This window comes from Molossus molossus, unplaced genomic scaffold, assembly GCF_014108415.1.
Source record: "Molossus molossus isolate mMolMol1 unplaced genomic scaffold, mMolMol1.p scaffold_m16_p_19, whole genome shotgun sequence".
NCBI classification, from domain to species: domain Eukaryota; kingdom Metazoa; phylum Chordata; class Mammalia; order Chiroptera; family Molossidae; genus Molossus; species Molossus molossus.
Window position 1 is genome coordinate 29,677,729 of NW_023425354.1, and position 22,564 is coordinate 29,700,292.

General features: G+C 57.6%; 1 protein-coding gene across 11 annotated transcripts in view; it reads left to right on the plus strand.

Annotated features, from left to right (window-relative positions):
* Window positions 1-22,564, plus strand: part of RARA (retinoic acid receptor alpha) — a 44,539-nt gene that overhangs the window by 12,060 nt on the left and 9,915 nt on the right. For 3 of the 11 annotated variants that reach the window (XM_036268968.1, XM_036268967.1, XM_036268973.1), the window contains exon 2: window positions 9,090-9,630. In XM_036268968.1, coding sequence (XP_036124861.1) covers window positions 9,453-9,630 — 178 coding nt within the window. In that variant the 5' untranslated portion in view covers window positions 9,090-9,452. Of the gene's footprint in view, window positions 1-705; window positions 5,210-7,386; window positions 9,631-18,069; window positions 18,579-22,564 lie in introns of those variants that run through there. The other 8 variants (XM_036268972.1, XM_036268964.1, XM_036268971.1 and 5 more) reach the window with 7 other exon arrangements.

Below are 22,564 nucleotides of genomic sequence, written 5' to 3' on the forward strand. Positions count from 1 at the left end.
CACATCCTCCCTGCTGCCTGCTGTCTTTCCTCCCTCCCTTCCCCTCTCCACCCTCTGGCTGCTGTCTGGAGCCCACACGGTTTGTGGGGGGATGTGGGATGGGGGTGAGGGCCTGGATCTCTGTGTGTGTCCAGGGAGTGTTCTGGGGATTGGCAGAATTGGCTGAGGGTGTCTGGGTGTCCCTGCAGGGTGGGCCGAGGGCAGGGACCAGGCCCAGTGTGTGAGAATGTGTCAGTGTTGGTGCGTCTGTCCCCAGTCTGGCTCGGGTGTGGGTGTCTCTTGCTCTGTCTGGATCTTGCCTCCCGCTCCAGTCCCCGCCCCCCCCTTCCCCAGCTGGGACCGCCTGCTTGCTCTCCCTCTCTCTCCGCAACTGGAGCCTCCCTTGCTTGTTCCTGGAATTTGGAGAGGAGGAGGAGGAAGAGGCAGGCAGACAGACCTCCCACACTCTAGCCTGCCTGCCTGGCATCATGGGGAAATGAAATAGGCGCTGTGGAACTAAGGTTTCCTTGGCTTCCCCAGACTCTGCAACACACATCACAGAGTAGGGGGAGCAGGTCTCACAGAAGGGGCATGGGCTGCCCCCCACCTGCAGCTTGGCAGCGATGCCTCTTTCTTCCATCCTGCATCCTGCCCATCGGGGCCCCTGCTGGGACCTCCAGGCACCACTGTCAGTGTGGAAGGGGGGTGGGTGGGTTGGGGGATTAGACTGCTGCCAGCCTGGCCAGCACCTGTTGCCAACCCCCAGCCCTGTAACTGGAGCTGGCCTGGGAGGGGGCTGCAAAAGGACAGGTGGAATTTCTGCAACCAGGCAACCCCCCCCAACCCATTGGATATGCCTTTCCCTTCCCAGAACAAGGAAAGCCTGTCCCCTCCCAAGTGTCAACCTGATCTCATGGATGATGTCCCTATTCTGTCTAGGGGGGCAGGGCTTGGGAGATGGGGAAGGGTATGAGTTTATTGCTATTTGCCCAATGCCCCCCACTGGTTGCAAGAGCCTGGGCTTCCCTTATTCAAGTTTTCTGAGCTCTGCTGCTCTGGCTGGGCTGGGGGGCATGGTGGTGTGGGGATGGGGGTGGTTTTCTGTTAATGTTTTAATTGCATAAAAACTGGGAGCTCAGCTCCAGGCCAGTGGGGAGTCTAGGTCTGGCTGGCCTCCCGGTTTGGGCTAAATATAGTCTGGGACATCTGCAGAGAAGGGGAGGGGAGTAGAGGGAGGTTCCATTCCCCCCACCTCTGGCCAAGGTGCCCTCTCTGGGCGGGCACCTTGGAGCAGGGAGGGGGATTCTTCAGCACAAAAGGCAGGGAAGAGGTGGGTGGGGGCTGGGCACAGACAAAACCTCACTGGCCTGGAGGCCAACAGAAGGCTGGGATGAACCCGGAGGCTCAGGACAGCCCCGGAGTGGGGCACGGAGTGGGGCACAAAGGGCTGGATCCAAAGGCTCTGCTCTCCTCCCCTCAGAACTGCCTGAGGTCAGGCAGTCTCTGTGTGTCACTGCGCCCGACTGTGTCACCGTGACCCACTCGCTGTGTGCTTGTGTGTACACACCTACCTTGGAGTGGCTCCCGCCCAGTCCTTCCCCCAGAGCCTCTGTCCCCTGGGTCCTACTGCAGGTCCCCAGCCCTTCCTTCTGTCCCTTGCCCCACAGCGAAACCTTCAGCCCAGGAATCGAGACTTGAGAAGGGGAAGCTGCGGTGGGGAGTTCTCTGATCTCCAGTCACGGCAGGAAGTGGAGGGGAGGAGGACAAGGGGGGGGACCGTGAGTGGCAGGCGTGGAGGGAGGGCCCGGCAGTCCTGCAGCCAACTTCGAACACTGTGGTAGGGGGTGGCCAACCTCCGGGCCACCCTTCTTCCCTGCAGCTCCAACTGGGGGAAACTTAGGGAACAGCTGATTTCCCAGGGGCTGCTAACAATCTTCATCATCCTCCCCACACTGAAAAAAAAAAGTCTTCCTGTCATGTGACTGTCACTTCCTGTCCCACTGTGGTTCCTGGGATGTTTGTTGTTGGTTACTATGGAGATGGCCGCTGTAGGCTTTACCCTGGTTCTTGTGGGGAGGAAAATGCCCTTCCCCCTAGGCCCACAGTTGGAGGGGACTTGGGGGGCCCTTCTTGGGGCCGTTTCAGGCTAAGTGTGTGTGGTCTCTGATGCCCCAGATCCGCCAGGACCCCCCAGACTTCTGTCTGTGGGAAGGAGTCACAACTATCTACTTAGACGAGTGTTGGGGGGGGACTGTGACCACACCAGGCTGTGCTTGACTGGGGGACTGTGTGAGTCTGAGAGCCTGTCCCTCCAGCCTGGGTCCCGCTGCCTTATAAAGATGCCAGCTCGTGTCTCCTGTTACTTTTGGAGCCTTCTCCCATCCTGTGTTCTCCTAGAAACTACTTTTCCTAGGGAGTGTCTGTGGCTTCTTGGGGTCCAGGCTGGAGTGGGGTGGAGCTCTAGGCAGGATCCCTGGTCGTGTGTGTTTTTGGGGGGAGTGGGAGGTGGTGCCCCCATCCCCAGCCTGCACCAGCTTCTCCCTGATCCTAGAGGCCTTGTGCTTAAGGGGCAAGCCATAGGACAGTGACCCATTCTCCCCAGCACCCTGGGCTTCTCTGTTAACTGGGGATGCAGAGGGGAAGAGATTCCCCCAAGTTCTAGCCCCAACTGAATATGCGTGGTGTAGGAAGTTCCTGGGGGGTCAATGGAAGGGGGAGTATGGGGCAGGACAGAGTCTGACTCAGGCCTGGTCTGGGGTCAGAGCCAAAAGGATATCCTGAGGCAGGAGGGGGTGGCGTTCCCCGCTTCCCTGCAGCCTGGGTCCCCAGGGAGGGATGCTGCTGGGAGGGGACTGGTGGCACCGAGTCCTGCTGACGGCCAGTCTGCCCTAAGACTCAGAATGGGGCAGTCACTGGGCTGGGGCAGAGTTGAAGGGATGGGAGCATTGCTGTAACCTTACACACACACACACACACACACACACACACACACACACACACTCACACGCTTCCTGTGTGCTCCATCCATCCAACGCCCCCTTTATGAGAGGGTTGTGCTTCCTACACTGTGGAGGCTGGGAGATGGTGGTGAGGGGGCAGCTGCCAAGGTGAGGGCGGGGAAAGCCCCATGCCAGGATGGGTGTGAAGACGGTGGTTTCCAGGCTGGGGGGTCCCCTTTTGTCTGTGCCCCTTTGGTCCCCCCACCCGGACAGAGCTGCCTTTGTTTGGTCCACACACTCCTGTGGTCTGGCTGTGGCTTGGGTTGGCTCATCTCTTCCTCTTCCTGTTTCTTCCTTCCCCAGGGCTGCTCCTCCTTGAGGCCTGGGCTGCCCCCTGCCCTTTCACCTACTCTCTGCTCAGAGGAGGAGACTTCAGCTCTGGTTCTAGAGGGGACCCTCAGCCACCCTGGGCTTTGGAGGTCCTGAGCACAGCTCCCATGGGGCTCTGGGCTGTGGTCCCCCAGGGGTGCAGGAGTTGGGGACATTGCCTTGCCCATCAGAGACCCCCATTTCCTCCTCCCAGAACTTGGCCTGCCTTGGGCTTGGGCTTGTCCAGTTGCCTTTTGTGCCTGTTTCTCAGTCACTGCCGAGACTGTGGCTCATGGAAGTCAGGGAGCCCTGCATAGCTGGGGCAGAACCTGGGGCCGGGTGGGCACAAGTTAGGGAGACAGCAGACCCACTCTTCTTGAAGCAGGTGCTGTGACTTGGAGCAGCAGGGCAGTGGCAGCATCCAGAGGAAGACACTGGACTTCAGCCCTCCCTTCCCCCTCCAGGGATGTGCTCCGGGCCTGCACATGCTTGGGGCAGGTTTTCAAACAAGTCCTAGCCCCAGCGAGGCAGGCCTGGGGTTCTGAGGTGCCCCCCACCTGTCTCAGCCTAGCCCAGGTGATCCTTCTCATATACTCCTGGGGTGGTCTGCCCTGCAGCCCAGACACTGGTAAGCAGAAGGTAAAGGAAGGACCAGAACGGCCAGATTGTGGGCTTGCTGGGCAGGGCTGGGTGAACGCTTTAGCTAGAGGAACCCTTGGGAAAAGGTAGTAGTGGTCATCACTGCTCCCCAACTCCTGCCTGCAGATCTGAGGAGCAGGGGGAAGGGAGAGGTTGTGGCTTTGTGTGAGTGTATTTTTCTGGAAAGTTTATAAATAGTTCCAGCCCACTGCTCTGGTTTGAAATCTGCCCCGTCCCGCCCTGCCTTGCTTCTGGCAAGGTATGGGGTCCAAAGGGGCCAGGTGTGTGTTTCTGCCAGGGCTGGAGTTCCACAAGTTGAACTTGAGCTTTGGGTGTCATTTGCATATGATTCATTGACTGTCTAGAATTGTTAGGAAACCCCCTGTGCCCCCTTCTCTTAAGCTCCCCAATCCTGATTTCCTTCTCTCAGCCCCTCTGGGACTGCCTGCCTTCTGTTCCCTGGGAGCCAACGTTTCAAGAGAGCTGGGGAGGAGAGAGGAGAGGGTGACTGAGCCAGCCAGGTGTGGGGACCCCTGGCTCCTCTCCCCTGACAGTAGGGGAGGAAATGGTCAATTTCTCTTCCCCTCCTCCCCTCCCCAAATCCAAAGGTTTCCCTTTTTTGGTTTGTGAAATGAAAGAAGGGAATTTAGGAAAGGGTTGTGGTCAGGCCTCCACCCACACCCCAAATATCCCTCTCCCCACATCCCTCTCCTCAGTCTGGGGGAAGCAGACCCTGGAAAGTGGGTAATTCTCTGGTCCAGCGCTGTCAACAGATGCTACCCAGCGTTGGGAAGAGGGAAGGGAGAGCAGACACTGCCCAGGGAGGCCCTGGGTGGTGCTGAGAGGTGTGGGGAGAGGGGGGGACCCAGTTGCCCAGCACCTCCTGTGTGCCAGACGCTGTGCTGGGTGCTTTCCAGGACTTTTATCTCTTAAATCACACAACCAGTTGTTGAGGTAGGCAGTCCACAGTCGAGTAAACAGATGCTTGGAGAGGTTAAGTGACTTGCCTAAGGTCACCCAGAGTGGCAGAGCTGAGATTTGACCCTTCAAACCTCTGGGGTTTTTTTCTACCATCTTCAAGGTGCAGCCAGCTCCTGCCTTTCCCTGTAGGCGTGTGACTCTGGGGAATACCACGAATGGGCAGCTGGGGACACATGACCCTGGGAAGGATTCTGGCACCTTGGTGAGGGAGGCCCCAGTGGGCAGGGTGTGTGGCTGATGGCAGGCGCGCCAGCCCACACCCCTCTTTCTGCTGTGCTGAGTCGAGGCTCAGTGTGTCAGAGGTGTGGGCTTGTGGTTTTCTCTCCCTGGAGGGAGGGTGCCCGTGGGGAGTGGAGGTGGTGGGCATAGGGTGGAGGTTGAATGTGGGTAGTTTGTTTTCCCTTTCTTCGGTGCCGGTTTCAATTCTGTGACTGTGTCTTCTCCACCCTGGGTGCAGGAACTGGGGTCCAGGTGTCTCCTTGAGGGTCATGGCTCCAAAGGGACCTTCTGAGGCAGTCTGTGCTCTTTTGCTCTGTCCCATCATCCATCCCTGTTCCCTCACTAGCCTGGCCCTTGGCCCATTTCTGTGATCTTTACCCCCTCCTGCTGCTACAGGCCCTCCCTAAGGGACTGAGTAACTTTGCACCAAGTTTGCAGGCTTAGCAGCTGTAGGCAGAGTGAGGCGCAGATGGGGGTGGGGACACCTTCCAGACTCTCCCTGGGGTGTGTATATGTGTGTGTGTGTTGGGGGGGGGGGGTTGAAGTTTGGTCCAATTTCACACTCTTCAGGGGCAGAGTTGAGGCATTAAGGTGACTACTTATGCCTCCTGTGGGGGCAACGGTGGCTCCAGGGGGTCCAGACTGGACTAACAGCCATTCCCAACCCCTCCGAAGCTGGTCAGGATGCCTGGGTCTGGCGTGAAGGCTCCCTGGGCCTCCTCTCAGAGAGGCAGGCCCAGTGTGCATGTGAGCCCTGCGGAGTACCTCTCGAAGGTGCATGCACCTCTGTGTGCTTATGGAGCCGGGCGTGCTGGGGGCCTGGACGTAGACAGGCGGGTACGAAGGCCAGCCTGGCTGTGGTGTGAGGGCCAGGGGATGTACAGCTTGGGAAATTGTTGAGCTGTGGTTGTGTGTCTGCGGGGAGCTGTGTCCTGGGGCTGGGCACGCAAGCCCAGAACCATCTTCATTGTGTGGTGGAGCCCAGGTGTGGAGAGATGATATCTGCAGGTTCCCTCTTCTCTCGTGCGTGCCCACACACACACAGGCTGGGTGTGCAAGCGTGCTCTTGCCCACCTGTACGCTTTCCATAGATCTTCGCGCATGAGTTTCTTCATGTGTGTATGTGACTGTCAGTACTGATGAGGCTTAGCCAGCCCCTCCTTCCCTTGCCAGAGTTCCGTTGTGTGGGGCCCCACAGGGGTGTGGGGGGCCCAGGGCGGCAGCTGGCCTGATGGGTGGGGCCCCTGTTCCTCTGACGTCAGCTCTCTCAACCTGGGAGGGAATCCGAAGGCGCCTGGGGAGGGAAGACGGCACCTCATTCAGGAGTAAGGACAGAGGTCTGATGATCGTCATAATTAGCAACAGTAAAAATCATGGTCATTAACAAGGTCCAGATTTTACTCCTGGGAAAGCTGTCCCCTCCCTAGCAAGTACCTATCCCCACTTCCCCCGCCCTGGCACAGGCTGGCTGCCTGGCCCAGCTGGGCCCAGAAGCCCTGGCCTAATCCACAGTGGCCTTGGCAGGAACTCCCCCTTCCCAGGCATAGTCCTCGGCCAACTGCTGCCCATGAGCTTGTCCACTGGACTCTAGGTCTGAGCCTGGGGAACCTGGAGCCTGGAACCTGATAGGGCTTGAGCTCGAGGGGGAAGGGGCTGGAAAGGGAGGCAGCCCTTATTTTGGGTCTCTGTGGCCTTTCTTCTCTTTTCCCTTCCTCCCTTCTCTCTTCTCTTTTTTAAGTATTTTTTCTTTATTGATTTTAGAGAGAGCGGAAGGGAGAGGGAGAGAGAGACATTGATGAGAGAGAACATTGATCAGCTGCCTCCTGCATGCCCCCCACTGGGGATCGGGCCCACAACCTGGGCATGTGCCCTGACCAGGAATCTGGCGACTTCTTGGTGCATGGGTTGATGCTCAACCACTGAGCCACACCAGCCAGGCTTCTCTTCTTCTTCTTCTTTTTTTTAATCCTCACCTGAAGATATTTTTCTATTTATTTTCAGATAGAGTGGGAGGTAGGGAGAGAGGAGAGAGAGAAACATCGAAACGAGAGGGACACATCAACTGGCTGCCTCCCGCATGACCCTGACCAGGGCCGGGACGAACTGCAACCGAGGTACATGCCCTTGACCAGAATCGAACCCGCCACCCATTGGTCAGCGGGCTGACACACTAACCGCTGAGCCAAACTGGCCAGGGCTCTTTCTTCTTTTTAACAGCTTTATTGAGATGTAATTCATATACCATAAAATTCACTCATTAAAAGTGTACAATTGAATGGTTTTAGTATATTCAGAGTTGTGCAACTACCACCACAATCAATTTTAGAAGATTTTCATCACTGCAAAAGAGGCCCCATACTCTCAGCAGTCACTTCCCATTTCCCTCAGATCCACACCCCAGACCCTGGTAAACCACAGTGTACTTTCTGTCTTTATAGATTGCCTGTTCTGGACATGTCATGTCAGTAGAATCATACACTATGTGGTCTTTTAGAATTAGTATAATGTTTTCACGGTGTATCCACATTGTAGTGTGTAGTGTGTATCAGTACTTTGTTCCTTTTTAGGGCAGAGTAATATTCCATTGCACGGATATACAACATTTTATTTCTTCATCAGTTGACGGACATTTGGGTCTACGTTTTGGCTATTATGAATAATGCTGTTATGAAGGTCCAGTACAAGTTTTTGTGTAGACTGACCCTTTCATCTCTCAGGTAGATACCTAGGAGTGGAGTTGCTGGGTCATTCTATGATAACTCTATTTAACCTTGTGAGGAACTGCCACACTGTTGTCCTGAGCAGCTGTTCTCATTTATATTCTCACCAGAAATGTATGAGGGTTCTGATTTTTCCACATTCTTGCCAGTCTTTATTATCAGTCTTTATGGTTATAGCCATCTTAGTGAATGTGAAGTGGTCTCTCATTGTTTTTCGCCATGTTTCTTTTTGTCTTGTATGTATGTACTGCGTATACATGCACATATACGCGCCTTTATGTGTATTTGTGTATGTATATCCTCCTGTATAGCCCAAGTGGACTGGAAGAGTCTGCTGTGGATCTGCTTCTCTTTTTCTCTCTCTTTGCTGTTTGTCTTACTGTGTCGTGGAGTCTGTGGGTTCATCTCTGTCTCTCTCTACCCCATGGTGTTATCTGTGCATGTCCTCTGGTCCCAGCTGTTCAAACAGGGTGTGGATCTCTGTACACACTGGTGGGGGGCATCTGGCCTTTCATCTGTGGCCCACCTCTCACTCCCTCCACTGATGTTGCTTCTGCAGAGTATGTGGGTGTGCTCTGATTAGTCTCCCTCGCCCCTTCAGTGCAGTCCCTGCCTCCTGACACACTGCTCACCCCAGGCCCATCGTGCTGTTAAGCACTGGAGGTGATGCCCAGGAGTCCTTAGTTTGCATTTCCCTGTTTTCACGTATGTAAACAGGCCTCCTCCCCTGGCCTGTGGAACAAACCCATCTGGGGTGCTGGGGCTTGGATTTGGGGGGGAAGTGGTGTAAGAGGGGCCCCTGGCTTAGGAGTCATTTTTCTGAGAAGTGCCTGCCAATGCTTTAGGGAAGCGGCTTTTCCTCCCCCTCCTACCCTCCTCCAGCCTCATTCTTTGCATCTTGACCTCAGGTAACCCACACTGGGGGCAGGAGCTCAGCTGCCTACCTCTGCCTTGCCGCAGGGGATCTCTAGGGTGGCACTGTGGACCCTTTACCCTCAGGATTGTGGGTGAGAGGCCTCTGACTCTGTCCCTGTCTCCCCAGCCTGGCTGTGCTGTGCTGCCACCCCCAGCAGTGTCTGGGCCCTGCTCCCAGGCTGTCTCTGCCAGCCGGGCATGGTGCCAGCTGTCTGCTCAGCCGGGTGCCACGGGAAAATCTCCGGCCGCCCAGGTTGGGGAGCTCCACGGGGAATGCCCTTGTGTCCGCTCCTCAGTGCCCACTCACCTGTCTTTCCTCTTTCTGCAGCGTCACAGGACATGACCACCCCAGCCGCCTAGCCGGGGCCCATCTAGGAGAGGCATCCTTTTCGGCGTCCTGAAGGCCAGCTCTGGACCTTCCCAGGAAAGTGCCAGCTCACAGAACTGCTTGACCAACGGACCGGCTCTTGGGACGTCCCCCAACCCCTGGCCCCCAGCTAGAGTGGGGGCTCCAGGAGACTGAGATTAGCCTGCTAGCCTTGGACAGCAGCTCCAGGACAGAAGGGGGGGTGGGTTGACCACCCAAACCCCCTCTGGGCCCGGGCCCCATGCCCCGAGGAGGGGCGGCCTGAAGCCCGCCAGAGCCTTCCACCAAGACTGTCTGCCTGCCTTCTGACGGTGGCTGCTTGGCATGGCCAGCAACAGCAGCTCCTGCCCAACACCTGGGGGAGGGCACCTCAATGGGTACCCGGTGCCCCCCTACGCCTTCTTCTTTCCCCCTATGCTGGGTGGACTGTCCCCGCCAGGCGCTCTGACCACTCTCCAGCACCAGCTTCCAGTTAGCGGCTACAGCACGCCCTCCCCAGCCAGTAAGTGGGGTGGTGGGAGGCTGGGTGGGGGAGCTCTGGAGGGCAGCAGGCCTTGGAGCTTGGCCTCTGGGTACATCTGTTCTGCTGCAGTGGTGAAGTCTTCTCTCGACAAGGGGGACCATTGGGGGACTAGAGGATGAAAAGCTTGTAGGCTGATAAGTGTTTGATGTTGGGGGCCACAGAGGGAGAGATGAAACAATGCTGCTCTGTGGTGCCCCCTGAGCCCCCTCCTGTGCTGTGCTGTTGAGGGCCTTATAAATAGCTGCAAGGACTGGACACAGAGGCTGGAGGCGGGTAAACAAACCTCTCAGCATTTGGTGGAAATGGCAGCTCTACTGAGAGCGGCACCCACCTACTCCCCACCCACTCCAGCGTCTCCGAGGGAAAGGGCTTGAAGGAGCAGAGAGGGGCAGGCTGCTGGAACCCCTTCCACTAGCTCCGCCCCGTGGGGGGGCGAGCGGGAGGGACCCATGAGCAGACAGGGCAAGTGTCCCAGGAGGGGTGCTGGGCCTGGACTCTGCCTATGGACACATGCGTAGTCTTGGCAGGGTCTGTGTTTTCTCTACCGCCTCCCTCTGCCATGGAGGTTGCCTGTTAGCTGGATGGGGGTCTCAGTACCCTTCCCTGGCTGGCCGAGCCAGGTAGTGGGAGGTGGCGGCGGCTATGGCCAGCTGGCAGAGTCCAGGCCTCAGGCCTGCCAGGCCGCTTACAGTAACTCTGGCCCCCAGGGCCCAGCTGGGCGCCAGGCCAGGGCTTGGGGGGAGGAGGGAGCCGGGGCCTGGCCTGGGGCTGGAGGAGGGGTGGAAGCAGCAGCTTAGGCCATGGACCGGCCTGCCGGTCAGCTGCTGACCTGGGAAACGTGGCCCACCTCTCTGGTGGGCAGGGACTGAACACCCTGCGCCGGGCACCCACCACCCCTCCCACAGCCACTCGCAAGCTGCCTGGCACTGCTGTCCTGTGTGCCTGGCTGGGCTGGGTCAGTGCCCCCTTCTCAGTGCGGGGGCAGCGCACTCTCCCCAGAGCCAGGGAGTCTCTTTGTCCCTGGGGCAGGCCCTGGCTGGGCGCCTCACTGCCCGCACTGGCCCAGCGCCCACCGCCACCACTGCTTCCTGGTTGCCTCCTCTGGCTCCGCCATGCCCCCTTCCTCGCAGGCCCCACCAGCTGCTGGGGGTGGGAGCGCTCTGTCTGCGCTCCTTTAGGCCCCCACCCTTTAAGCCCTGGGGCAAGGGACAGTCAGATACTGCCTCCCTTTCTACCACCACCCCTTCTCACTCCTCCATCCTGTTTCCTCCCTCTTTCTGTCCTCCTCACATAGGATGTGAGGCGGGTGGCACAGTGACCTGGGAGTCCGGAAGATTCTGGCCTGGTCTCCCAGTCTGTGCAGGTGATGGAGAGGCCAGCCTCAGGGCTCAGGGTTGCTGGGAGTGGGTGGGTGTGGCTGTGGCTCCTAGTAACCCTATAGGGTGGTTGCTGCGTCCGCCTGTCCGCAGGGACTGGGGTTCATGTTCCCACCTTGGATGACTGGAGTGTCTACTTCCTGTCAGGGTGGGATTTTTTTAGGGAGGAAGAAGTTGGGGGCCTTAACCTGGTGCCAGGGGACAACTTGTCTTCCCCAGATGGTGCTCCCCTGGGGCCTGGTCTCAGAGAGGGTGGGAGGGGCCTGGCCCCTGTCCTTGCCCTGTCCTGTGCCAGGAGAGTGTGTGCTTTGCCTGCTCTGAACGTTGCAAGCTTCTTCCTCTTTCTAAGGGGTGGGTGGGGAGGGTTTCCGGGTTCCCCATTTCCCACCCTGGTAACCTTTTCCCCCAGGGTGGGGTGCCCACATTTCAGGCAAGTAGAGGCGTCTCTGGCTTTCTCCACCCAGGTTAGGCAATGCCCCTTCCTGCCCCCTCCCTGTGTGAGCCAGCTCCTCTCCCCTTCCTCCTGGTAAACAACAACAGCTTCTCTTCCCTCCTAGACCCTCAGCTTCTGAGATTCTCCCTAATGTTCCCCCTTTTCGGGGACCAGGGGCATCTCCCTCTTCCTTGTGCAGGGCTGGGGGCTGAGCCCCAGATCTGGGTTTGGAAGCACGGCAGCTCAGTATCCACACGTGTGGGAGATGGAGGCAGCCGCGCCTTCCCGCCTTCCCCGCTCAGGGGTGGTGCTGGGTTCAGGCAGTTCCGAGGAGAGGTGGACCTCCCTGCCCCCATTCCCATAGGGAGCAGGGATAGGCTTCGTTCTCTACCACCCTTTTGTAGGAAACCTTGCTAATAAAGCTCCCTCCTCCCACTTTCCACCAACAGAGGTGTTGGGACATTCCCTCTCCCCCTCCCATACCTCTCCCCAAGTCGGGAGGAAGCTGGACCTTGGGTGTCTTGCGGGTATCCTTCAGAGACCCAGTGGCCTATGAAATGACATAAATGTTCTCCAGGTCACTGTGGGGAGAGGTGGGTATTTGTCTCACTATAGTCTCTCAGAGAGTCAGAGTGGGAGGTCCCAGAGATGGTACAGGATCCCCCACCCCAAACCAGCCCCTGGGGCTCAGTCTCCTCTGAGCGCTGGTATTTACCGTGGAGGGCCGGATCCTATGTGCACTGTGGTGAGGGTCAGGGCTGTGTGTGTTTTAGGGGTGGGTGGGGTCAAGGCTGGCTGTGTGTTGGGAAGGGAGTTAATGGTTTGTGTGTATTGGGTGAGAGGGTCAGAGAGTTGAGTGTGTTTTGGGGGAATCCAATCCGGAGGAGCTGGGGAAGGGGTATCACAGCTTGTGTGCTGGAGGGGCTGTGACTCCGGGCACAGTGTTTAAGGGGGGGGGGCTGTGGATTGTGTTGTGTGTTTGGGGAGGGGAAGGTCTCTAATTCTTAACATCTAAGCTAGAGGGGAAACTAACCTACCTCTTTTGTGGCTCGCCCCAGGAATTCCAGGGTGGAGCAGGAGGTGTAGTTTGAGTCGGGCTTTGTCAGTTACTCATCTGGTAACCTCTCTGAGCGTGTTTCTTTGTCTGTAAAGCAGGGCTATTACCAGAACCTCCCAAAGAGGGCTGAGATTGGGCAAGGTCATCTGTGTAAGATCATCCACAGGGCACTCAGGTGCATGCTGTGCTTGTGGTGACTGCTGTCTCACTGACGGGGAAAGGGGCCCAGCCCCTTCTGGGTGGGAGTTGGAGAGAACAGGCTGCTAATATCTGTGGAGCACCTACTGTGCATTTGGGACTTTATCCCGGTTTTACAGCTCCTTAATCCCCACAGTCCTGGGAGAGGGACATATCTCCATTTACACGTGAGAAAATAGCCCTGGTGGAGGTTGTGACTGAGTCCAGTGACCGGGAAAGCTGGGCTCTTTTCCACCATCTAGATTGGCAGCTGGGGGAGGGTATTTTGGGGGGCACTCCTGGGTGTGGGTAGTCCTGAGGGGGGCAGTGCCAGTGTTGAAACTCCTTCCCCGGTGGCTGAGGCCCTGCTTCTGCTTTAGGAACTCCCACCTTTCCCCAGTAGGGGGCGCAGGAAGCCCCCCACCCCCACCCCCAAGCCTTGCCCTCTCTTCTCTGTTTTGAATTCTGAAGGCTGGAGGGAAAGAGCGATAAGAGGCCTGGGCCAGATCTCCATCCTGTCCTGGAAGCTGCGGATACAATCTGTTCACACCCATCCCACCCCCGAATCTGCCCACTGCAGCCACAGGAGTTTGCAGAGCTTAGCAGGCAACCTTCCCCCATCTCCAGACAGACACTGTAGGAACAGAGTGTAAAAGCCACAGTTCATATTCTTATTTTGTTTCAGTTTGTGGGGTGGGGGCAGGGAGGTTGGAAGCAATCAGTAGAGGAGCCAAGAATGGGAGCCCCAAAAGATTGGCTCACACTTTTTCTGTCCGCGTATTTGCTGTGTGCCTAGACGCGGGAGAATGGCCCTGGGGTCCGGGACCCTGGGGAGAGGGAGGAAGGGGTGTGCCCTTCTCTTTGTCTCCTCTGCCACTCTCTCCCCTTTGCAGTCTGTGTCCTCCCTTCCTCCCTCCTGCCTACTCTTTCCCTGGACAATAGGAGGGACAGCCCAGGGGGTGGGGGTACAGCTAACAATGCCTTTCCTGGGGTCCAAAATGTAGAGTCAGCCAACAGAGAGTTGGTTGGGGTTTTAAGTGAAAATGGAGCCCCTCACCTTTTATCTGGCAGCATTAATAATGCACAGGCCCCCTCTGGGCAGGATCCCAGCATGATTTCGGGGAGGGAACGCAGGGAAGGAAGCCTGTCCTCTTAGCTGACCAAGACCTGACATTATGTCTATGCCGTGGTAAGGGCCGTGCGCCCATGGGGATGTGCCAGTGCAGGCCCTGGCTGCCCTTCAGGGGTGGTCTATAGAAAGAGGAAGTGTTTCTCTTCTTTACTTTGGGGTGGTGCCCATACTGCCTTCTTCCTTCTCTTCCTCCTCCTTCGTGGAGTCTGGATAGCCAGTGGAGCTGGGTCTCCCTAGGTGGACTGGAGGCCCTCAGCCTTGGCTAGATCAGAAATAGAGGCCCTCCTCCCCATTTTGACTAATGGGTTGCTGGGAACCTCAACCAGCCCACAGACCAAGGCCCCAGTGGGCAGCAGTCTTAAAGGACAGCTCTTCCTGTCTGGCCTTGGGCAGGTCACCCAAACTCTCTCTGTCTGTTTCCTCCTCTTTAAAGCAAGACTCCTAATCCATCCTTGGCTGGGCGAGTTGCTGAGGCCACGGTGACCTGGTTGCTGGTGAGGGCGTGGGTGCTTCAAGTACCCTTGAAGTGATGAGCAGTGATGATGAGGGGCAGGTGGAACCAGGAATTGTCTTGGGGGATGGCCACTCTATACTGGGACCCACTGTCCATCTGGCTCAGAGCCTCATGATTTCATGTTTATTGTCCTCTCTAGATGGGGTTGGGACAGGAGGGAGCCCTTCCTGGCACAAGTGGGGGCCAGTTGAGCCCACACCTACTGAGGGCCAGCTAGGTGCACAGCCCTAGAGGAGCTGTGGGGACAGACCCGAGGCCTGCAGGCCGCTGCCATCAAGTTTCCCCCACCATCCAGCGATCTATTTCCCCTCTTGTCCCACTGCCCTAGTACACTGTGTTCTGATCTGACCTGTCCCACGACCTTGCTGTTGCCCAGCACAGGCATCTCACTCCTGACTTCTCCCCTTCTCCAGCTCCAGAAACCCTATCCATCCTTCAAGGAACATCTTGAATCCAGCCTCTTTCCAGAAATGTTCTGAGATGTTCCCATAACTCGCTACACTTCTTCCTCCTTTGAATGCCTGTGGGTCCCTATTTTTTTCTCTTATAACACTCATCTCTACCATGAAGTGACTTCTCCCCACCTAGTTCCTGCCGTGAGCTGTAATCATTTAGGAGATGTTTCCCTACCCCCAGGTCTTTGATGGCAGGGAGTCTCAGATCCCTTAGTACTTCGCAGCTGTGAACACAGAGCCTAGCACAAAACTGATGTCCAGGAGCTACATCATTTGGGAAGAAAGATACTAGGGGCTGTGGAAACATCTGCCCTCTTCCCCAGCAATGCACTTACTGCCAAGGCTTGCATTCATGCCCCAGACAGACCTCAGCATTCCATCTGCAGCCCAGACCTCACTTCAGAGCCTGTTCCCCAGCCCAGTAGATTTCTCCCTTTATATATGTGTGTGTGTGTTTATTGATTTTTAGACAGAGAGGAAGGGAGAGAGAGATAGAAACATCAATGTCAGAGAGATGCATCTGTTGGCTGCCTCCTGCACGCCCCCTACTGGGGATCTAGCCTGCAACTTGGGCATATTCCTTGACCAGGAATTGAACCAGGACCTCTCAGTCCCTGGGACACGTTCAACCCACTGAGCCACTCCTGCCAGGGAGGACTTCTGTACGTTTGAGCCTCAGGAACTTTGCTGTTGCACAAGCTACACACCAGCCCTCATTGCTGTCTCCTTTCCTACCCCCACCCCCTTGATTCTACCCTCAAAAAGTTTCAAGAATCCACCTTCCTCTATCAACACTGCCAGTATCCTAGACTACATTACCACTGTGTGTTGTCTGGATGACTGCAGTAGCTTCTAATTGGTCTTTCTTGTCCTCATACAATCCATTCTTCACATACCTGCTAGAAAGATCTTATAAGTGCCCAGCTGGTGTGGCTCAGTGGTTGAGCATCGACTTATGTATCAAGAGGTCACTGGTTCAATTCCCAGTTGGGGCACATGCCCGGGTTTTGGGCTTGAGCCCCAATAGAGGGTGTGCAGGAGGCAGCCAATTGATGTTGATGCTTCTTTCTCTCATAGATGTCTCTCTAAAAATAATAAAAATCAATAAAAAGTATTTTTTTAAAAAAAGAGATCTTATAATGCTGTAACTCAGATCTTGCCTCTCCTCTGCTTGGAATTTTCCTGTGGGTTCTCCTTGCATTTAGGATAAAATCCAAAAGTCTAATTGAAGCCAACAGGCTCACCTGGTCTGGTCTCAGCCCACCTTCCAGCCTGGTCTCCTGCCCGCTTTCCTCCTGAAATTTATGCTCCATCTACCCTAGTCCTCTGTGAGTTCCTTGAATGAACTCACCAACTTATGTAGCCCCAGGACCTTTGCACAGGCTCTTTCTTTTATGGGACTGCACTCCTTCCTACTCTTTGCCTGAATAACTAGGTCTCTGCTTTGAAGTCCTCCCTGACCCATCAACACCTACATTAATTCTCCTTCAAAGCACTGTATCATAATACCAATGATCTGTTTGCAATATATATAATATGCTATATATATTGCATATATATTGCATGTTATACATATATTGTACATATATATACATATATATTCACAAGTATTTGCTTAATGGCTGTTGCTTCATAAGGTCTGCAAGGACAGGCTCACCAGCGTATTCATATAGGAGGTGCTCAAAAAATACAATTTTTGTCCTTGAATTGGCCTATCGTGGTAGGAATATGGGCTTTTTTTTTTTTTTAGGAATATGGGCTTTGATGGCAGAAAGTTCAAATACTCTACCCTTTATTAGCAGTGTGATCTTGGACAACCTACCTAGCCTTGCTGTAAAATAGAAACAATGCTTTCTTTTCTCTTGGAGTTGCTGTGAGGATTAAATGGCAATATACATATGTTAAAAACCTGGCTTCTGGAAAAATATCCTTGGAAAGCACGTAAATTCCTATCCCCTCTTGGAACGAGGGAGCTCTGCTGCAGGGTCAGAGGGAGTCATGGGATACCCTCTCCTCCAGGCGCACCCCCTCCTTCACGGACCTACCCAGCCTAGGCCTTTCTTCCAATGAACAGGCATCCCGAGGGCTTCCAGGAGGAAGTGGTCAGCTGGAAGGCAACAGTTCTTCCTTTGGTCTCGCCAGGGCTGGACTGTGCGGTGGGGGGCTGAGCCTGGTCCCCCGCTGGGAGATGCCCTGGGCGGTGCTTGGTCACCGGAAGCACGCTGAGCGTGGGGAGGAGAGCCCCGGCTGCACGGCTGCACGCCAGTGTGCTGAAGCACCGCACTGCCCGTTGGGTTCCGGGCGGGCCGGCCGCCAGTCACACATGATGTCACAGACAATGACACAAGCCAGGTGTCTCAATCCGACACAGCCCTGAGCTGCACAGTGTCACACCCGGGACACCGGCACGTCTGCGTCCGTGGCGCTAGCCCTTGGCCACTCGCACCCCGGCCCTTCTTTGCGCCCCGCGGCCACGCTCCGCGCCGGGAGCTGGCCCAGGTCGGCTGGGCAGGGGGCCGGCCGGCGAGACCCACGGGCGGGCTGGCGAGCGGGTGATGTCACGGGCAGCGGTGGGTGGGTCACCCGGAGGTGAGGCGCCGCCAGGCGAGTTCAGCGAGAGTTCAGCCGCATTGCATTAGGCAAATGAGGCCCGGGCTGGGTGGGGGTGTGTTATGGGAGGACACCGGGACCACCCCCCTCCTCCCCGCACCGTGGCCTCCCCCGCCGGGCGCCGCGGGTGCGGGGACTGACCATGCCATGGGGGCGGTGGGGAGCCGGAACTGGGATGGGGGAGACATCCGCCCCTCTTCCGTCCAGGCCTCTGCGCGCAGCCCCCTCCTCTCCCGGTGGCCGCCTCCGTCGGTACTCGGCACTCGGCTACTCCTCCAGAGCCTCTTCCTCTCTGTCCCTTCTCCCCGCCCCATTCCCAGGCTCCCCCTACTCGCCCAGCCGCATCCCGCCTCTCGTCTCCGTCCCCGCGGTTCTCCTGCTGCCGCCAGACCCTTCGGGAAAGGGTTAAGCCAGGGGGCGGGGCCTGGGCAGGACGGGGTGGGGGGAGGGGTGGGTCCGCAGGGGATGGGGGGCGCAGGCTGGGGGTGGGGGGCAGCGGCCGCTGGAGCCCCGGCGGCCGGCCTGGCGGAGGCGGGGCCGCAGGGGTCCCCACCCCCACCGGTGTCCTCGCCCCGGAGAAGCCGGGAGCCCCGGCAGGGGAGGAGGAAGTGCTCGGTGAGCCCCCGCCTCCCGCGCTGATCCCGCCCCCGCCCGGCGCACTTGGGGAGCCGCGGGACTCTGCCTCGAACACCATGAGACTCGAGACGGGAGCCCCCTCGAGGTGAAGCCGCCGAGTTCCCAGGCTCGGCCTGGCGTTCCCGGGGGCAGCCGAGGGACCCCCCTTCCCCCAGCACACACAACTTCCCTGCTTTTCACCTGGAACTGGAGGAGCGGCGGGCCGACTTACCCGAGGGACTTTGGGCAGAGGGCGGCCCCGCCGGGGTCGTCAGTCGGGGCGGGGGACGTGCCCCTCGCCCCTCTGCTCTCCTTGGATGGCGCTGTCGGCCGAGTGAGGGAGGCGACTCTCAGGACTTCCCCGCCCCGGATCTCTTGTCTGTGCGGAGATGTACGAGAGTGTGGAAGTGGGGGGGCTCGCCCCCACCCCCAACCCCTTCCTGGTGGTGGATTTTTATAACCAGAATCGGGCCTGTTTGCTCCCAGAGAAGGGACTCCCCGCACCTGGTCCCTACTCCACCCCGCTCCGGACTCCGCTTTGGAATGGCTCAAACCATTGTAGGTACCAGCCACCGCTCTCCTATTGTAGGGGGTGGGGGTGGGCAGTGGAGCTTCCGCTCGGACCCGGGATTCGAGCCTGGGGGCGTGGTGGGTCCTGTCTCTACCCTTCACTTTCCCTTGTCTCTTGCTGAAACCCGGGTACCTTTGCTGGACAATTCGACTCCCGGAGTAACCCTCGGCGCTAATTCTGTTCCATTAGGGCTAAGGAACTTTGGGGATTCCTCCCTTCTGAAAACATTTGTTCATTTATCCTACTTCTTGGAGGGGGACATGAAGCCCCTTGCCCCACTTCATATGTTCTTACTTGGAATCTAATAGCTTCACAGCAGAGGGGTTCTTTCTCCCACCCTGGAGGGTCGGGTAAAAGGTACCATTTGTGGGCTTGTCTGCTCTGAAGAGGATCCCAGATCCTAGCCCTTGCCCTTGTGTCCTTAGAGTGGGTGTCAGGGAAGCACTGGATGTCTTTGGTGTTAGCAGTGGGGTGTGGCAGGAAAGGGCAACTTTATTAGACACCCCTCTGCCATCCTAACTGACCCTTCCATTTTGGGGAGGGGCACCTGTCCATCTGAGTGTAGTCCTGGCCCTAGACACTTGGCTGGCATCTTGGAGGCTTCTGCCCTAGGAATGGAGAGAGAGCTGCTCTGGTGGGAAGAATCCTCTTCCCCCTAATCCTAACCAGGTTTGTTCCCTAGGAGATGAGTGTGTTTTTGGTGGGTCTGGGGCTACTCTGGAAAGGAATACATCCCTTCCCAACCCAGCCATGTCCTTTTGTTACCTTGTGTTCACTGGGGGACAAGGAGCAGGTACTGTCCCTTCCTAAGGGGTGCTAATGAGAACCCTGGAGTCCTGGCAGCCTGCTTACCTTCTCTTCTCAGTGTCCCCTGTCTAGGTTCAGGCTCCTTTGGTAGGGAGGGGCTCTGCCCTGTGGGAGGTGTGATGCCCGGGGTGCACTTCTGGGTGTGTTCGTACCCAGCTGTGCGGGTAGTGTACTTGGGTGGGAGAGAGCAGCACTCCCCTGCGGGGTTTATTGTTGTAAGGCTCGGGTCTCTTCCCAATCCCCTCAGGGCTCAACTCTTCCCGGTAGCTTCTCTATCCTCCTGAACCTGCTTTCTCCCTACTGCCTGCAAGGGAGGAGGGGGTGGAGTGGGTCTCTGGAGGCCTGGCAGATTGGAAAGGGTTGAAGGGCAACCCCCAGCCCTTTTGCTCCAGGAGAGAGACTGAGACACCTCACCTCTGCCTCTCCCCGAGCTACCTTAACCCAAGCCTTTGCTTTTGTCCTGTCCTCTGACCTTTGCCTTGGGGGGGGGGGGGGGGAGCAGGGAATGTGCAGATTGGCTGGGAGGCTGAAGGCTGCAGACTGTGGGAGGGACAGAGATGTGAGTGTGGGTTCACTTTGGCAAAAACAGAGAGGTGAGAGGGGTGACCCCAGCACCCTTCTCCCCATCCTCCCTGAGCTGAAGGAAGGTGTCTCACCACCTCCCCAATTGGGTAATTGGGGCAGGGCTGCCAGGGTTACCCCCTTCACCACCTTGACTACCAGAGGACTAGGGGTGAAGCAGGGATGGGGAGACCTTAGGCGCCTGCCCTGTCTCTTCCTCTGCTGGTGGGGGCAGTTCAGCTCTTCCCAGCCCAACTAAAGGGGAGGAGGGGGAGTGTGGAGTCCAACAATCTGAGGGTTTGGTGAGGCCGGCCATGGGGAAATGGAGGCCTGTCCCCCACACTCTGTCTGGGGTGGGGTAGTGCTCCAGGCCTGGGCCCCTGGTCTTGTAGTACTCATAGGTGTGTGTATGTCATTGGGCTCAAGCCCATGCTGTGAGCTGGGGGAGGGGTGTTCGGAGGTACTGCAAAGACTTGGAGGCTGGAAGTGGCAACAAGACCCTGCCTAGAGTACACGGGTCACTACCACTACCTTGGCAGTGTGTGGCGGTCCTCTGGTGACAGGAGCCCTCCGGCCTCTTCACTCCTTCCTGCCTCGGGCAGCAGAGGTGGGGAGAGACAGCATGTGGGCTTTGAGAGGAAACCTTCCCGGCCCTGCAGGGCCCTGGGGACGTTGCCACCCTCCCTAGAACTCCTGTTTGGAGGCACTAAAGGACAAGGGGTACACCAGGATGTAGTTCCCCATCTGTCCCCCACCAATCTCCGCTGCTCACGTCTCCGCCCGCTCCCAGACGTCCAAGAATGTGAAGCACGTGGCCCCCATACTGGGGGGAGGGGAATAGATGCTTATCGGTGGCCGCTGGGCCAGGGGCCTTCTACCAAGATGCTGCACTCAAGTCGCCCCCCACCCCAACTCCCGGGAGGAGGAAGGACAGTACCAGGGCCCTGCGCCCCCTTCCCATTGCCTCCCCAGGGGCTGCAAGGGGAGCTGCAGAGGAGCGGCGCCAGCTGGATTGGGAGGGGAGCTGCTGGCCAGGGGCCCGGCTGATTTCCTCCTGATCTCCTCCAGGAAACCGGCCCCTTGTGCGAGCCTGCAAAAGGCTCTGGGGCCTGGGGCGTGGGGAATCCGGAGCGCTCTGCGCCTCCTGCCAGCCTGGAGGGGAGCGGGGGAGGGGCACCCTGGCAGCGCGCAGGCCGAGGGGACCCAGGCTTCCTGGGCCGGTGCCAGCCCTGTGCTGGGCGCTGGAACTTTGAGCTGAGAAGGTGTGGTGCTTCTCCAACCTAGTCTTTCTGCAGGAAGAGAAGAGATTTGTGGGCTGGGGCCTCTGGGGAGGGGCCAGGCCTTGGCAGTCCTTCCCCCATGGCTCGTGTGGGCAGACTTAAAGCTGTGTCCTTAACTCTTGCAGAGGCTTTGAGGGTCCCTGAGTGCCCCATGCCTTCCCAGAGTACTGGCTGGAGGCTTGAGGAGGTGGGCACTGGGCCCTGAGACTTTGGGTTCAAAGGGCACACTTGGAAACCTCAGCTCTATTACCTAGGCGACAGGTGGGATGTGCTGGGGGTGGGAATATAGACCACGTTATAGTCTCAAAGGCAGCCCGCTGGCTACCTGGTGGGTGGAAGGGAGGCCCCACCCAGCCCAAACTGTAGCCCCCGCATCGAGTCATCTCCCCTTATGCTACCACAAAACAATTTTACAAAGCACATTCTTTCAGTTCCATAAACATGCTCCGGACTTTGCCTGAGCTCCAAATGTCTACAGACCTTTGCCCCACTACTTTGACTCTGAACTTAGAGTGGTCTGTCCCTCATCCTGATATCCTGTGTGTCTCTCTCCATGCCACACCTCCTTCTTCTACCCCACTCTGAACCCCAAAGCTCCCCCTGTTCCTTCTCCCCCTCCAGTGTGGTACATTTTAGAGGTGGGCCTTGTGGAAGCCAACCCTGGCAAAGGGCTGATGGGAAGGGGAGGCAGGTCAGTGCCTTCATCCTCTGCTTGTTGGAACACTGACTGGGATTCCAGGCCACAGCCCCCCCTCAGCCCCCCACCCGTGTCCTTGGCACCCCCCCCACACCACCACCAGTCTGGATTGTCTATTGTTACTCCTTTTACGTCTTGGAAAAAGTTAGCACAACAAAGGGCTCCTTTGTCGTTCACCCCTCTGCCTCCTGGCCTCACCCAGGCCCCCCAAGCCTGCCCCCCACCCCAGCAGCTGTTCTCAGGCCTCTTGCCTGTCTGATTTGCTTGTCTGGCCTGCTGCAGAGTGAGGTGGGGGAAAACCAGGCCAGGGCAGTTCGGTTTTGGGGTGAGGAGCAGAGGGCTGGGAGGTGGGGTCAGTGGAGAGTCTGTGAGCTGGTGGGGGTATGGACATCCGCTGTTCCTTTGCTGGGGCTGGTCTCTGAGCAGGCAGGGAGCGTGGGCCCACAGCAGTGCCGGTCAGCCAGGCTGGCCGGGGAAGCGGTGCCCAGGCCCTGGCAAGAGCCAGGAAAACCCTGCCAAAGTTTCTGGCTTGGTTCCCTGCCACCCTGCCTGGCAGTCCATGATGTGTCCGCAGGTAAGGGTGGTGGTGCGTGCAGCCAGCCCCCAGGGTCCAGGCTCTTCTTTTCTC